This window comes from Lissotriton vulgaris, chromosome 5 (assembly GCF_964263255.1).
Source record: "Lissotriton vulgaris chromosome 5, aLisVul1.2, whole genome shotgun sequence".
Classification (NCBI taxonomy): Eukaryota; Metazoa; Chordata; class Amphibia; order Caudata; family Salamandridae; genus Lissotriton; species Lissotriton vulgaris.
The window spans coordinates 1,841,334,276-1,841,351,489 of NC_141693.1; the positions used below are offsets into that span (position 1 = coordinate 1,841,334,276).

Genomic DNA, 17,214 nt, shown 5'->3' on the forward strand with positions numbered 1-17,214 from the left:
ATGCATTTCTGACCAGCTTAAGTTACAAGTCAAAGGCCATTGGACATCACAGGAAGCAACCGAACACATAAAAATATTGGAAGCAAATATGTTTCTCACACTAAGTTCTTTCAGAGCCAAATAAGGATAAGTGCAGATACGAACAGACTCCATGAACAAGGAAGAGGGAACAGTGTCCTACGTGCAATCAGAAGTAGTTCAGACCATTTAGTCATCATTCAAAATCACGTCACTGGTGGCGCTTCGCAGGAAACCGACATGTAGGAGCAGACATTTTAAGCAGACATTATTGGGAGATAGCAAAACATTTTCAAAGTATAGGGAACACCGTGCGTAGATCTGTGTGCAGCCAAACAAAACAAAATGCCAAGACTTCGCTTCCAGGTATCCACACCTGAATCTCAGGGAAATGCACATTCATTCAGATTGTATGGGATACTTCTCACGGTTGCAATTACATTTCTAGTCATGAACATAAGCAGAGCCTCATGCACAACCGTGATACTAATAGGACCACAGCGGCCAGGCAGCCATAGTATTCTCACCTGATGACAGTGTCAGAACCAGTGAGGTGGCTACCAGTCTTTCATCAATAACTAATAAGAGCAAAAGGGAACATTTATCACCCAAAATCAAATACCTTGAACTCCGATCCAGCATATAAAGCTACCACCAAAATGTATGGGGTCAATAAGGGCACAGAACGTGGCAGTGTTTTTGTGTGTGTGTATAGCTTGAGGGTCATGGTTTTGGTTGGATTATGGGTTCCAAGAACAGACTGAAAAGAGTTGGTGACAGAATAGAACTCTGTAGAAAACCATAAAAAGTGATCAAGTTTAGAACTGCCCCATTGATACCCTTTCTATCTCTCAGCATGTTTAGTGGGATATTTGATTGATAGTATAGAATGCTGTTGAGGATGAAGAAACTTAAGTGACTTGTTCTATTTTAAAGCAGTTTAGGACTTTACTTTGAGTGAACAAGGCATTGCTCAGATAGGTCTTATATGGAACATGAGCTGATATTATATGGGCTGGTATTGGATCTGTGAAGTGAGACTGTTCTAGGATTCACAACAGTCTTCTTAAGTTCATTTTCTGTGATGTCTTTAAATTGTTCCAGATTGCATTTTTAAACAATTGTGTAGATTATATTGGCATCTGCCTGACTGGGTAGGGAGTTTTCAATATTTTCAATTTGTTGAAGAAATAATGTTTAGCCTCTCAATTCTAAACTTAGACTTCAGGTCTAAACTTAGACTTTTGGTCTAAGTTTACATTTGTGAATCAGGCCCTTGGTGTTTAACCCCTCCCACGCTGGTGGCGGAACCGTTCCGTCGAGCCCCTCGGGTGGGCTGTGCTGGTGACGGAACGGTTGCGCGGCGCGTTCTATTGAGCGGGCGGGGCCGTGGCAGAACTGTTCCGTCACAAGCACACCTCACCCGAGGGTCATGACGGAGCGGTTCCGTCACCAGCGTGGGAGCGCCACGCGGCCCCCCCGCCCCTTAGCACTGCGGTGGAATAGCCGCCGCAGTGAAAGGGTTAATGTGGTATCAAGAGATGTCACTTCTCTGTTCTTATGTGGGAGTTTCGAGTTTAGAGGGAAACGCTCAATACCAAATATGAGGTATCAATCTGCTTACTGTCTCAGTGCACTTGATTAGGCCTTTTTAACCGCCCTTTAATCACAACTCTCTCTCTGATAATAATGAAAGGAATGAGGTGGTGGGCTGACCAGCTTATAGGAGTTAGTGTATTAAACTATGGGGAACCTTCGTTCGTTCTGACTCTTGTCTCCTTTGATAGGTGAGGTCATGATTTAGCCCGTTTACACCACACATTCACTTAGGTGTTATTGGGGGGATCCAAATGAAGGTTAAAAAACACTACACATATGTTCTTAGCATATGAAATTACAGTGTTGACAATAAGGTCTATCACTTGTTCAGTGAATACAGAACTAGCTGTTTGGGTGTATTTTGCTGTGAGTCTTGTTAGTTATGTGCAGTTCTGGTGCCAAACACTGAAACAAAGCGCAGTGTGCATCTTGTAAACGCTTGAGTGGGATATGGCTTCCATATTTCACCATTACCTCACCCCCTCTTCTATCTTTATAGTCTAGGAGTTTCATGGCCTAGCCTGGTGGAACCATTAGGTTAATGGTTGGTTGGTAAGATTTGTTAACACCTTGGCTGCTAATGGTTTTCCCCTCCTGTGCTGATCCTAATCGAACCCCATTGTTCATGACGAGCTCAGCTCGTCATAAGCACAGCTCCACTGTGCCTCATGACGAGCTGAGCTCGTCATGAGCATGGAAGGGCTTAAGCCATACATCCATTAGGAAAAGATGATCCAGGCTATGCTCCAAAATAATCTAGTGGATGTCAAGGCTATGCATAGTAGCCAATCTACAGCTATGAAGACTTTTTGGATACATTGGAGAAGATGTGACCCCATACAAGATTATTACAGTTCACTCCTTGTTTCAGGCAATGGTAGCGTTAAGGGGTAGTAAAGGTTTTTTGTACGGTTCAGGGAAAGGTAGCGTCAAGGGGTTGTTCAAGGTTTTTAGAGTTCAGTTAGTGGGTTTAGGGAAGGGTAGCATTAAGGAGTATTAAGAGATGGTATGGAGTTTCTATTGATCAAGGAAGGGTAGCATTATGAGGTAGTAAGGGAGCTTTAGGATTTAGTGAAGGGTGGCCTTAAGGGTAGTAAGGGGTTTTTAGCGTTCCAGGAAGGGTGCTTAAAGGGGATGTTAAGGGGTTTTTAGGATTCAGGTAAGGGTAGTGATACGGGTTAGTAAGAGAAGCATTAGAGGGTACCAATGGTTTATTACAGTATAGTTAGATAACTTAAAGATCCATGTAATAAAAATTGGAAATGTCATAGGTAATGTTGGCCTTTATCATGTTTATAAAAGTCTTGCAGAATCCAAAGCGCTGGAGCACCCGGAAGAGGAAGGACCAGTCCACCAGATCAAATGCCTTCTCTGCGTCTAAGCCTGGAAGGACTGCCGGGATCTGTTTTATAGCAGTTTTTTCGTTTAAGTGGATCACTCTATGCACATTGTCGTACGTCTGCCTGCCTTTAATGAACCCAGACTGATCCGGATGTATCAAGCCAGACTCACAATGGAAAGCTCTGTGGAAGGACATAAAGCATCACAACCATTCACTAAGCCATCGAGAAGCCCACTATAAGATACTTTTTGACTGGTATCTATACCCTACAAAACTAAAAAAGATGTTTCCCAACACATCTGATCCCTGCTGGAGGGGGTGCGGCATTTTGGGTGACTTTAGCCACATTTGGTGGGACTGCCTAACAGTTCGGCCATTTCAGTCGGAAATCTTGGCACAAATTAAAGAGATACTAGGATATCCCATCACAGACTCCCCAGATTTTACCCTTCTTGATCTTCGGGACACCAGTTTGAAATATCAGACAAAAGCAGACCAGGCCATAATGTGTGACATATATAGAGCCAAATTAAAAAATTTCAAATATGCCTGGTGTCCCCTAGTCCGTTATCTATCTCTCGGTCTTCCATTGACTACCTGCTCCACGAGGGTTAGAGCACTGCACTTGATCCAGATCTAACCAGACCTACTCTCAATACCAGAACTCTCCCCGATGATAAAACCCCAATCAAGTCCAGCCCTCCGTATTGCCCCGGTATCTGGGTACACCACCTACTTTGGTTTCCCCTACCTTCTGGTCCACTTTTCATTTGGTTTTATTTCTACTCTTCTCACACTTCTGTTTTGATTGAACACCCTTTTACCTTCTTCCAATAGTTGGGAGCAGTGTGACAATATTTTATTTTGGGTAATACACTCACGGGAGGGGGAGGGTTACTAGGTTAAGAGAGGTTCGTTGTTCCATGTAAGGACATATTGCTCATTGTTTTTTAGTTCTATTGAACAGTATGTACGATTTACGGTAATGCCTGCACAATTATCCAATGATGATATGACTCGGATAACCCGAAAGACTCTGAGCACAGAAATAGAGTACTTAGTGAAGCATACGAGTATGATATCCTTTGGGATCAAGTTTGCGCTGTATAAAACTTTATAAATAAATAAATAAAATGAGATGTATTTGTGTTACCAAGTGTAATTTTTATTGTCATTGAAAATGTAATAAAAACAACTTTGAGAATAAAAATAGGACGGATACTTGTAGACTGAATGTCAGGATTTAGTTTGTAACATATATTGACATCCAATTCCAAGCTACCCAATCTGGAAACATATACAATATCTGCTAATGGCAGCTAGTTATCTACTTCGATGTAGTAGGGTTAAGAGAGAAGCATTTACCAGAAAAGTGCTGTCTCTGTGGATTAGGTTTAGGGTGGTCAGAGGACTGGATGATTGGGCGGGAGGGACAGTACAGATGCTCCTCTGAGGCTAGGCCCTCATGTAATTGAAGTACGTAAAAAGCTTAGTAAAGTGCAATAAGATCAGTCAGAAGGACAGGCGTTACTTTGTTTATTGCTTTTCGCACCATTGCAGTATTCAGTGTTAGTCTGCTTTCTATTCCTTGTCAATCAATCAAAATTACTTTATTCGGTTTCAGTTAGGAGAAAACCATAAAAGTACATACATATGAATTAATTACATTTGCAACAATTAATACATGATTTAAAAATTATTTCATACCAAAATGTTTCAATGTCATAAAATACTCCGTTTGTTCAAAAAAGCCTGACTGAAATAATTAACAGGTTGGAATTAAAAATACATAAGTTAAAGATTACTCCTATGATGTATACAAAATGTAATTTTTTTACAATATTCAGTGCCATACAATCAGATTCCATGAGTTGCAAAACTATTAAGGTGGGCCGACTGACATTGGCGTAAACCTAGACTTTTTAAAATTGGAACTAACCAGTTTTTTCTAGGTCCTATTCCTTGTCAATAAGTACAGGTGTTAGTCTCTTTTCTTTGTTTATGGCAGTGCGCACCAATATATAGAATGGTCCTTTTTCAATGTAATCCTTAATTGCATCAGGCCAAAATAACTGCTTATGTTCTCGATGAGAAGTCAAAAGCGAACAATCTACTCAGAAGGGAAAGAAAATCTATTAATACATTTCTTTGACGCTACTCACATTTTACTCCTTCTATAATGGGTTAGTATCACTAAATAATCCTGGCATTGCATGCGAGTCTAGAATAGGCTTACAGAGCAAATGGAACTAGTTACTTACCTGTATCAATAGTTCTGCGGCTTATAACGAATCTGTATTCAACTGTGACTCTAGCACCACAACGTTTGAGAAGGAGAGTTAGTGCATATAAACATGTTGGAAAAATAATAGCATCCACAGTTTAGACAGAGAAAGCATAATGCATGCGTTATAAATTATACAGAGATGGCCACTGTATACTAAGGCATTGTGGACTTATGCTCAATGTCATATTCAGTCATTCTGGCTCCACCCATGGTCATTTCTAAGAATGTGGACCAATATCCGAGATGATGCAGTAATACACAGCTTCTTGATTTGAATTGGTTTCAAGCTGCAAAATTAGTGATATAGGTAAGTAGGTAGTTTTTTTATGCACCAAAGCATTAGTGCCCTAGTCCTTTATGTGCACAGATTAAACCTATTCTTTTCATCTGTTTTCTAAGCCAGTGCATAATAAGCATTGTACTTTTCTTGGTGATAATGCTCAGCATGTTTTGATTCATGTGACTCCTTACTTGTTTTTCGTGCATTCTCCTGTTCTACAGAGTATAGCATATTATTTTCTGTTCTAATTTGCATGCCCCTCTTATTGTGTTTTTATACTCTTTTTTTTCTCTTTCTCGTCTCAAACTACATGATGTTCATTATGGTCTAAGCTGATGTTGGACCACATTCACACCGCATCCTTGAATTTACAGCCCTTTATTCTCTTGTTCCTGTGCAGTGTGGCCCTTCTAGTGCAACCTTTCTTTATTAAGAGCTACTTATGTTCATTGAAAATCATCTTGAGCTACTAATATTATTAGTGATGTAATAGTAAGTGCATCAAATAAGATTGCATTAGTGGCCACGCTATGCAGGATTACCACCAGTGATCACCCCAGGACATCAAGCAGGGTAGCCTGCAGTAACGTAATAAGGTTATCAATCTGGAATGCCTTTTACATAGGAAATACATAACAGCCATTGCTGCAACGCCCCTGGCATCAAGGTAATAATATTAGTAATGAGCCTCCCAAACTTTGCACGATTTTTCACTGAAATATGAGCTTTAAATATATTTTGGAAATTCAACCTTTTTTCTCCAAACATCAACTTATGAGTTAGGAAACAACATACATTTTCATCTTGATTTCATACTTTTCAATTTTGGTATTCATATATTAAGTCAACTAAGTAATTCAGTAGGCTGGGCTGCACAGAAGAGAGTTTCTTTAAGCTAGTCTCGCTGTGAGGTGCTTGCCATTGCGTTTTATGGCTCACCAAACGTTTATCCAAAATCAAAATTGTGTTCGCACTATATCCAGTCAGGATTACATTGCTGAATAATGTTTGCCAATATGTACATTTTTTGTGCGTGATACATTTTAAGTTTACTACTGGACTGTTATCTTTTGTGTTGGTGTGCAAGTGCTTATGAGTATACCGCACACTAGAAAATACTTCAATAAAGGAAAATACTGATTCTCCTGGAGTAATATATGGTCTGTTACCTTCACAGGAGGAGGAGGAGAATGGGAACAGCACAGGTGAGTCCCAGTACCCCATGCATTGTACTGCGCTCTCTACCATAGGTCCTGTGACCACGGCTGGTATTTACACATTCCATGTGCTCTCCTTCCAGGACCCAACACCCAGCGTGGCCGCTTGGAGCCTATGGACACCATCTTTGTCAAGAATGTGAAGGAAGGGGGTCCTGCCCACCTAGCTGGGCTCTGCACAGGTAAGGTCTTCCATCAGTCCTACATAGTGCTGACGATAGGCATACACGTGTGTGTAATCGAGAGAGAATCTCTCATTCTGGGGACGGACTCAAGCAGTGAAAATGGTTAGTCTTCCTTGATGCATGTACCTGTTGGGCATGCTACCAAAATGAATACACCTCTCGACCCTCTGTAAGATAGATAAGACCATTAATCCCGTCATCTGGAGTTCAGCGAAACCTCCCCTGATAAATAACGAAGCTCGTTGTTTATAGAGCTGGAGGGGGACTGAGCCAGCCTTCTCTGGAGCATTACTGTTTAGCTCTACATTTGGCAAAAATGGCGGGCATGCACCCCCAGGTCCAAGCCCCCCCTCCTGTTATGGGTCGCGATCGAATGCAGACTCCAGGAGGCCTTCTTGGGACTACAGGCCCCCTATCATCTTCGGTCCTCCAACCTCATGCTAAAAGCCATGTATGGTGCCTCGATACAAGCACTTGTTGGTGGATGCACATCTTCATGACAAAACTACCCTCTGGAAGAATGCCCCACCCCTGGGCAGGGGCTGGGGCATTTCTTGATTGTGGCTCCTGGGGCAGAGCTGGTATCCTGATTCTTCACATTTGATCTCCAACGCCAAACTTAAGTCCTTGAGATGCTGCCAGACAAATTTTGTCTGTTGCATACTGAACAGTGGCGCTGTACAGAAATATGTCATCCCTTGTTCCCTTGTGTCTCTTATCCTTAATACTTGGGGTCAGTTTAAAGACGTGATATCGGATTCTATAATCTCCTGATTCGCCACTTCTATTCCCAGCCACAATTGGCTAGCCTCAGGACTGCAGGCCCTGGAACCAGTAGCCAGGGAGGCACGGATGAAGCCTGATGGCTAGAGCAGTCACCTCGAAGCTGGGGAACCGGGTTCAAGTCTCAGCAATGGACTCTCAACATTCTGTGATTCTGAGTAAATCACTAAATATCCCCGTGCCTAATAAACTGAATGTGTCTGTCTGTAATGCAACCAGTGCTCATGTAAAGCGCTCTGATACCTTTGGGGCAAGTTTGCGCTTTATAAAACTCGTAAGGGGAGAAAAGCTAATTTTTTTAAAAGATCCTTCAGGGCTGGCATTGGACAGCGGCATGGCTTCACGTTGCAGGGTTGCTCCCTCATTCTACCTGCTGGCAGTATGATCACGCGCCCTGTGATATTGTTCATATCTTAGTGGATTGTTCCGCCATTTTCCCCTTCTGGACAGCAGTGGGGTCTTTGCCCCTGGAATCCATGGATTTCCCCTAGCCACTTCCTGACCCCTGAATTCTCCTCCTTGACTTATCGGATCTTTCTTAGGTGACCCACTATGCCTGTAGTTTGCTCGTCACTGCCCTGTCAGCTGCCAAGATCTATATTCTGGGACTCTGGCGTTCTCCACAATTGCCGTCGCGTGAGGAATGACTAGCGGAGTTGTGCAAAACTGCATCCAATGAAAAGGTCATATACTATTTAATGAACAAAGCAGATATTTTTCTTCTCACATGGTTCCCCTTTCTGCAGGATGCTCACTCTGTTTTGCCAATAATCTTGATTCGCCCTCATCACTATCATTGCCGCTCCCCTTTTTATTCCTGCATTACTGTACTTGGGCTTCTCCTGACTGGCCCGCACATCCATGCTTTGTAGTTTCGTCTTCCCTCCCTACTTTTCTTTCTGCCCTGTTTCTCGTTAATAATAATAATAATTGCACTTGTAGAGCACAACTGCTACCTCAACCAGAGGTGTCCCGGCTCTTCACAGTCAGCAGCAGGTGAGGGAGGTCCAACCGAGATACTGGCATTTGCTGAAGAGCCAAGTCTTCAAGGTCTTTCTGAACTCATGTTCGAACTTGATCAGGTGCATATGGCAAGGCAGGGAGTTCCACAGTCTGGCCATCCCCTCTGTGAAGGACCTGCCTCCCATACGGGACTTAGCAAAACGAGGTAAACAGAGTAGGTGTGAGGTGTTAGATCTCAGTGTGCGTTCTTGTTGTTTTAGGCAGAGCCTACGCTTAAGATAGCTCTGGCCACCATCTTGCAAAGCCCGAAAAGCCAGAGTCTAGGACTTAAACTCTCTCCTTTTAGCTACAGGTAGCCAGTAAAGTTGTCTGATGTGTGGAGAGATGTGGTGACGGAACGGGACTCAACTGATTAATCTCACTGCCGCATTCTGTACCATCTGTAATCTATTAATCAGATAGGCAGGCAGCCCAAAGTAAAGACAGTTAGCGTAGTCCAGCCGAGATGTCACAGTAGCGTGGACTATGATCCTGCAACAATCCTTCGGCAAAAGAATTTCCTCAAACTTCTCAACTTCCCAAAGCATGAGGCTGATATATGACGGACTTGGGCCGAGAAAGAGAGGTCTGTTTCCCATTTGACGCCCAGGTTTTTCGCTGTGCTTGCCGGTAAAGGTGGCGATTCCATTTCTACTGGCCACCAAAGTCCGGCGGGGGGAGGAGATGTCTGTCCGAAGAACAAGACCTCCGCATTAAGTTTTAAGCTGTTATTATTCATCCATCGTGAAATGTCTTTCAAACACCCCCTAAAGGTAGTAAAAGAATCAGCAGACTGATCCTTAAAAGAGAACACCAGCTGGGTGTCATACGCTTAGGAGACTGCCTTCACTTCCCATGAAGCAATCAGAGAAAAGAGTGGCACCAGATAGGTGTTGAAGAGCAATGGGCTCAGGTCCGAGCCCTGAGCCACTTTGCACCATAGTGACTTAAGTTCCGATTGATGGGGTTGGAGAAAGACCCTCTGAGAATGGTCTTTAAGGTAAGACTGGATCCAGGAGAGTACTACCCCCTGTAAGCCCAGATGTTTGAGTCTGTCCAATAGGATTGGGTGCGCAACCGTGTCTAATGCAGCGGACAGATCTAAAATGACCAGCCTCGCTGAAGCCCATCCGTCTACCATCTTTCTTACAAAATCCGCCACCTCCACCAGTGCAGTCTGTGTGCTGAATCCTGACCAGAACCCAGACTGAGTTTCGTGCAGGATGTTATGACCTTCTATAAAATTGGCGAGTTGGCGTTGCACCAGTTTTTTCAGCATCTTCACGGGTGCTGGCAGTAGTGAGATCGGGCGGTAGTTGCTAAGCTCTGTCGGATCAGCGTTTTTTAATAAAATCTTTACATTCCCCTTTCTGTAGCTTATTTTCTTTCCCCTCTCTTTGTTTTCTCCCTTTCTTATATATAAGAATGTTTGTTATTGGTCTATGTATCGCAGTCAGCATTTGTATCTCAATATGGGTCCATGCTAGACTTTTATGTCACTGTATTCGCTGTTATTTTTCAGTACTTAATTTATCCTAATCCAAATAATTGCTAAACATAAAAAGAGAGATGCAGGGTTTTTACTGCATGTGTCACTTTATGGTACTTTCTGCCTGTGCTTAGGTTCTGTACTATTCTAATGTACCCGGTAATATGCACCTGTGTCGGTTTAGGACACTTGTGTTGTGTGCGCGTGTGTGCATGCATCTGTCCATGAGGTATGTGCTGGTTGCCCTGCAGAGATTGCACCCTGCCGCAAGTCCTGATCTTTTCTTTTGTGTTTTTTCAGGGGATCGGCTGGTGAAGGTGAATGGTGAGAGTATCATTGGGAAGACCTATTCTCAGGTTATCGCGTTGATACAGAACAGGTGTGTGTTGGCCGTGCCCCTCTTTATTCTTTATATACAGGATGTAATGGGACAGGAGCCCCAGCTTGGAGCCTGCGTGTCACAGTCAGCATACATCCTGCCACTGACACAGTCATATCTGCAGGTTTGTGCCAGAGAAGGCCCCTTACAGGTTCCGAAAAACATTCTTCCCTTAATTCACTTATCTTTTTGGAACTTTTTCTTCCATTTCATGGCGTGAAACTGTATTCTGTCTTTTGAAGTAGCTCTTCAGCAAAGGATTCTTTTTTTATTACATTTTTCTTGTCAGTGTACAAGATCATCAAACATTAATTCAATTCTTTTTTTGCTTCTGGAAACAAAAGACGTACTATAATTACAAACCCTTAAAATGCTACATGAGGCACACCAGTAAAAAAACACGACATATTAATTTTAAAAAATCACATAACACTCTCTATCCAGAAAACAGAACTCTAGATTGAAGCCAAGCTCCCCATATGTAGAGAGCAAGAGTCTGATAAAGAATCACTACATCTTTTCCATAGTATGAAGCTTTAACTCTGCTGTGCTTGTTCAGATGCTATAAAATCAAGAACCACAAAGTTCTGCTATGCAATCTTATTCTTTTTTAACAAAAACATAAAATGTACCTTCTTTTCTAACCTTCCTCATTCATAATCGCAATTTCTTTGAGCACTTTCCTGGAGACCCTGTTTTCTTGTCTATGAGTGTACTAGATGTGGGTGAATGTGAAGCTGAATTATGTACACTGCACTTCTGGGGAGCTCTCATCCAGATATAATTTAAATCCCATGTTAACCTAGAATGAAATATATACGAGAGAAAGTATCCCCTGCTATACATGTTTGAGTCACAGATACGTTCCTTTATAGGGTTATGGAACTCGATGTGATTTGCAATATTTTTATCATGCACGACAAGTGGTAGTTGCACCATCACCTGGCTGATGAGCCCTAACTAGGGCGAATTTGGTCTGGGTTGCTTGTGTTCTGGTTCAGGGAGGACCTGGCTGGGCACTTTGGTCTTGAATGTTCCCATTGGCACAGGGTCAAGACTGACTTAATTTGTCTGGTTCCAGACTGACGTGGCATGGTGTGCAAAATAACAATGGTCTGGCCCTGAGAAACAACCAGTGGCTGATGTTAATTCAACTGAAGTCAATATCCACAAGAGGGTTGTTCATTAAACAAAGTAAACTTTTTTATGCGTCTAGGATATGATGCATTGAATCGAATCATAAACAAAATCATCTTGGGTAAAACAAAAATGTATGAAAGAAATGAATGGAAAGAAGCTATACAAAAGTATAGCTATTCCATTCACTCTTTATCTGCTACAGAATAACATACATTAATAGGGGTACAGAGAACAGCAATCAGACACACATATGTTCAGTGTGTAGCTTGTCCATGCTGTTATAATAATCAATATGTGAGACAAATGTATGCCAACTCCACTCTAAAAAAACAATCAGATGAACATATGTATGAGCTGTAGAATTCGTTCTAATGGTAAGTAAATTGCAGATGAGTAGTGAGACTGAGTCAATGTTCCTGTCTATGCAGTGTTAAGTACGAAAGACAATCTTCAAAACTAATTGCATTTGTGAAATCGATGGCTCCCGAAGATGTCTCATTCCCCGTGGGGTGAGAGAAATGTACCAGATTTGATTAATTAACACTGGTAGGATATGCCCAGCACTGGCAGAGTCTTTAGATTCATTTTGGCCAGCCATCGGCTCTAGTATGCTGTGGAAGAACTCGCAGCGGTAGACAGCCATGTTTCAAACACACCAGCTTCCTCCAAGTGGGGTAGGCAGTGCCAGCAGTTAGTGAGATTCTGTATGTTTGCTGGCAAGGGAAGTACCTAAGATTGTGCCATTTCTGCACCTGCTTGATTTTCAAAGTTTGCTTCTGTTTATTGCTGCCTCTCTGACTATGTGTTTTTGTCCACAGTGAAGATGCCCTCGACTTGTGTATCATGCCCAAGGATGAGGACATCTTACAGCTGGTAAGTGAATGAGGGGAGCCCAGGGAGTTCTTTTCTCACCTTGTCAGTCTCCATCTCCACACACTTTTGATCCCTCCTGATCACCTTCTCCAGACCTTCTATTCCACATGTCCGTATATAATGCCGACTATAAACAAAATCACGTTAGACACTCTTGTTTGTGACGTGTAAGGAATCTGGTGCACAGAGTGAATCAAGGAACACTAAAGTTGGTCAAGTTGAGAAGCCAGAACTGGAGCCCAGGCAGTTCATCATTTAAAAAAATGTGTGACTGCACATTGATGCCACATACAATGCTGCTGAATGGTCTTTAAAAAGTAAAGGTTGATATGACTTTGTAAAGCAGGTTTCTGAAGGCAAGTTAAAATAGGTGCTGAACTGTGGCCTGCTGGTTCCTAAGCAGCTACTCTCTCATATATTTGGGTTCTGTCGTGTAGGGCCAGCCACCTACTCTATCTCGTTTCTGATTCCGTCGTTCATCTCCGTGCATCTTCCACACACAATCACCTCCTGTAGCAAGCCAGTTCAAAACCGAGTTATTTCTCATGATAGCGAGGAGCTCCCATTTCCTGCATCTAACACCTGCTGCTCCTTGACCACCCGCTCCTTGCATGACACAGCCAAAGTCAATGAGAAAAGAAACCGGACCAGAAAGCTGCTGTGGAGCAGTCCTTAGAGCTGGCAGTAGAAGAGGGAGTAACTTTTATCCAGGAGACCCTACTTTGGCTGCTGTATGTGCATTGGAACCTGTCTTCCTTACGTATGTGGTCTGTTTTGAACTTTTTGATGTTGGATGGTGTTTTCCCACCCTCACCCCATCTTTTTCTTTTTCCAAACATGAAGAGTGTCTGTCAGGAGGAGCAAAGGGCATAATCTCCTCAGCCTCGCAAGCGGTTGGTAGTCCTCAGACCTAGGCGCTTCCGTTTTAAGCCCTGAAGTGCACAGGGCCGAGTATCTGTCAATGACACTCATCACAGAGTAGGGACAAGGTCAGCAGTCTTACTGACCCCACTTCACTGTATGACGAGGTAGTGACTGACGGCTCCTCTCATTGGCTGACCCATAACAAGGCCAGCCAAAGACAGGAGAAAAGCAGTCTCAATTGTCAAGAATCATTGAGTCTTCCCTCCTGTCACCTGAGATCACTGCTGCAGCCCACAGGCTTTATGTTTGTTTACTGTTTGGTGCCTTCATGGGTGTGGTGGGGGGGGGGAGGGGGGGGGGGGTGTATGTATCTGTATTTGTGAGTGTGTGTTGTGAATGGGAATATGTGTGTGTATGCATGGCTGTGAGTGTACTTGTATGAGTGTGTGGCTCACCCACCCCTCGGCCTGCTCAAATTACCAGCCGCCACTGTTATTGTTTGTTATTTGTGGTTTCTTGTAATTAGAGCACAAGTCCTATAAAGAGAAGTGCGGGGACTGACCAAGTAAGAGAATATGCAAATGACGTCACGACGTAGCGCAATAAAAGGAATAAATTACTGCTATTTAAATTATTTGTGTAAATACTGGGACAGACTAACCCATCTGACAGTCTTGCAGTGTCTGCATTTATCTACAGGGACAGAACAAAGGCAAAGGCATGCCTCTCTTAAGTACCTGTGAAGAGAAGGCAAGCTGTGTGCCTTTGTTTCCCTCTGTGGCATTTGCATTTAAATGTAAGGTTCCAGGCGGCCCCCAGTCAGCATATTTCAAACAAAAGCAGGCCGGATGGCCCCTTAACTTCGGCCCAGCTGGAGGTGAAAAAAGGCTCCCTCACTGTCTGCACGTTGCAGCTAGGAATGACAAGCAGGCAACGTGCAGGTGCTGCTGAACTTGTCCTGGGGTCTGAAAATTACACCGGGATAAGTTCAGCATATTTCTGTGGGGCCCAACTTCTTGGCAGGGGGGACGGCGTCCACCCTGTGAAAAGAGTGGGGGACACCGTGTACCTGCGTGTACCCCCGACTCGAGCCCTGCTTGTAATGTAGTGCAATACAACCTTGACCACTGCAGATTATGAAGACTTCATTAGTTGTGGAAAAGTGACCAGGATTTCTTTGCTAGTTTTCTCACGGAGGTACCAAAAGCAAGGTAGTAGGTTTCTCCATCTATTCAACCGGGATCTAGCACAACATGCCCATCTCCATCACTATTGCCTCAACCCTGCTGAAAGTTATGAAAAAGCTGAAGATGCACCTCCTTAAAGGGCGTTACATCATTATGTAGCAACACTCCACTTCTGCTCTCAAACCCCCAGCTACCTATGAATCACATGCTAAATGTATCTTTGTCTTTGATCCTTTATAGCTCTCTGTGGACTTCCAGCTATGTTTGCGATATAGAAATAAACAATCATAGAATGCTACCCCTTTACTGAAGTGTTCCTTTGTCTCATTAGAACTATAAAACACTTTATAAATGGTGATACAATTCAGTGGCCTGCTATAGGGTTAGCAAACCCCAAATCAGCTACTATATTCTTCATGTGTAGCCTTCTTGGGCCTCCCTGTTTGTCCTGTTTTGCAATTCACTTCCACAGTAAGTGTAGATTTCATGTGTACCTACCTACTATTTATTTTATTGACAGGGTTTTGTAACATGTCCTCTTGCAGCTACCTTAGAGCACTGGGGTGTTCCTCTACAATCCCTTAATAATGTGTCACGTTGCTCTCTTAGCTCCAGATTATTTACATGTTTTGCAAAGTTAGCAGAAAACATCATTGGTACGCGGATACCGCCTGCTTTTTGAGATATTTATTACTGAAATGCAAATACTGTTTGTTTTGCCTGAAGTGAATTGTCCAGCACACAAGGGGGGATTGAGGTACATTGGCAGAGCAGTGTGTGTGCTGCAGTGTTAGAAAAGCTCGGAGGGCTGTCATCTAGAGGGCAGGGACGGCTGGTGACATTTGACAGTGGTGAGGCGTAAACTAATTTGCATATTGCACAGCAGCGAGCATGTCTAAAAACATTGCATTGCATAGGCAAAACGTCTTGGCTTTGCCAGTGCTTGTTTCCCATTTCCAGCTCTGGTTAAAAGAGAGACCTAGAAATAGTCAAATGCATTTTGTAGTTGGCCAAACAGCAAGATAAGTCTCATATGACTTACCGCCACCAGCTCGCGCCCCCATGCAAATAAGGGGAGCTTGAGCTGCTTCTGCTGCACCTGTGAAGTGCCTTAATGAAGGTCTGAAAACGTTTTAAAATAGAAACACCAGCATCTTTCCATCCATCCGTTTCCCACTCATGCTTTTTTAATGCCCCACAATCTCTCTTCATTTCCCGCTTTTATTTTCGAATTATTTCCTTCCTTTTTTCCCTTCACTGCCATTGTTCCCTCCCTCTTTTCATTTCCTTTCCCTCTTATCTATGTCTTTTCTCTTCCTTTACACGTTTCTTTTAACACTCGATATTTCCGTTGATTTTTTTTCTGTTTATATGGCTATCAGTGCAAGTAGTCATAGCTGACCGCAAGATACCTGACCCCTTTCTGTTCTTTACAGGGACCCTGGCTGGGGGGGCACCATGACTGCTCGCCCAGTCGCCCTGTGAAACCCCGGGGGCTGCGGCCCGCCCCCTTGTCCTCTCTCTAAGGGGAACTGCACAGGGGAAACAATCTGCGCATGCACAGGCTAGTTTCTGCCCAAAAATTCACTTGCGCAGCTGCAGCAGGCTCAGCCTCACCCCCGCCCCGCCCCCACCACCCCCCCTGCGCACTCCGGAAAAGTCGGGTGTCTCCCGGATTCCCGGCCGGCGGGTAGCGCGAATATTTTAATATTTTTATTTGTATTTTAGTGACGACGCGGTGGGTCCATGGGGCTTAGTGGGGCTACGCCCCTACTCCCCAATGGACGCACCGCGCCTGCTAGAGGGTGATTGTGTGTTCCAGAGTAATACTAGAATATAAGGGTTGCACCAGCTCAGGGCATGAACTGGCAGAACTTTGTGTGGGTCCCAGAGTTGGACTTGTTTTTGGCGGGGCATCCTTACAACATGCCACTTGGTCTACGTGAGGATTGTGATGGATTAGCTGAGTTGTGGGTGGATCCCAGCTTGGGTTGCAGTAGAGTAGGTAGGAAAAGTTGTGTCTGGCCGCCAGGTATAAATGAGAGGATGTTGTGCGGGATAAGTCTGGGGTGCCTTGGAAGAGCTCTGTGTAGTATCCATTTGTAGGTACGTTAGGGGGTTGTGGAGCACTGTGTGCAGAATTGCCTGAAGATAGCAGTATTGGAACATTAGGGGGTGCTGCAGGTCAAGATTTAGGTTTCATCTTCAGATTGTGCTTTGGTCCTAGTGCTAATATCAAAGGACGTGCCGTAAGCAGTACACACACACTGCTATGTGTGATTCCCAGTGAGCGAAATGAGCGGGATCGGCAGGACACGGCATGCCCCTACTTCTTTAATTTAATAGAATCCATTCTCCCATTTCTTTATTTTTAAAATGCGTCCCAGGACAGCAGAAATAGGTAAGGCCTATAGATAAGGCTCAGTCGTTTGTGGCCGATCAGGGACGGATGTGGTGGGCAGAGAAGGAAAAGGACTCTGATTTTTCCTTCTTGCCCAGAGAAGACAAGGACAGTGTCCATTTCTCCTGCTCTGCCTCTGTCAGCTGCCCCCTCTTTTTCTCCCCTCTC

At 43.7% G+C, this 17,214-nt stretch overlaps 1 protein-coding gene across 2 annotated transcripts in view; it reads left to right on the forward strand.

Annotated features, from left to right (window-relative positions):
- The window catches only part of ARHGAP23 (Rho GTPase activating protein 23), a 461,228-nt gene that overhangs the window by 327,541 nt on the left and 116,473 nt on the right, over nucleotides 1-17,214 (forward strand). For both annotated transcript variants that reach the window (XM_086924313.1, XM_086924312.1), the window contains exons 3-6: nucleotides 6,704-6,731; nucleotides 6,827-6,925; nucleotides 10,503-10,581; nucleotides 12,540-12,594. In XM_086924313.1, coding sequence (XP_086780439.1) covers nucleotides 6,704-6,731; nucleotides 6,827-6,925; nucleotides 10,503-10,581; nucleotides 12,540-12,594 — 261 coding nt within the window. The remainder of the gene's footprint in view (nucleotides 1-6,703; nucleotides 6,732-6,826; nucleotides 6,926-10,502; nucleotides 10,582-12,539; nucleotides 12,595-17,214) is intronic.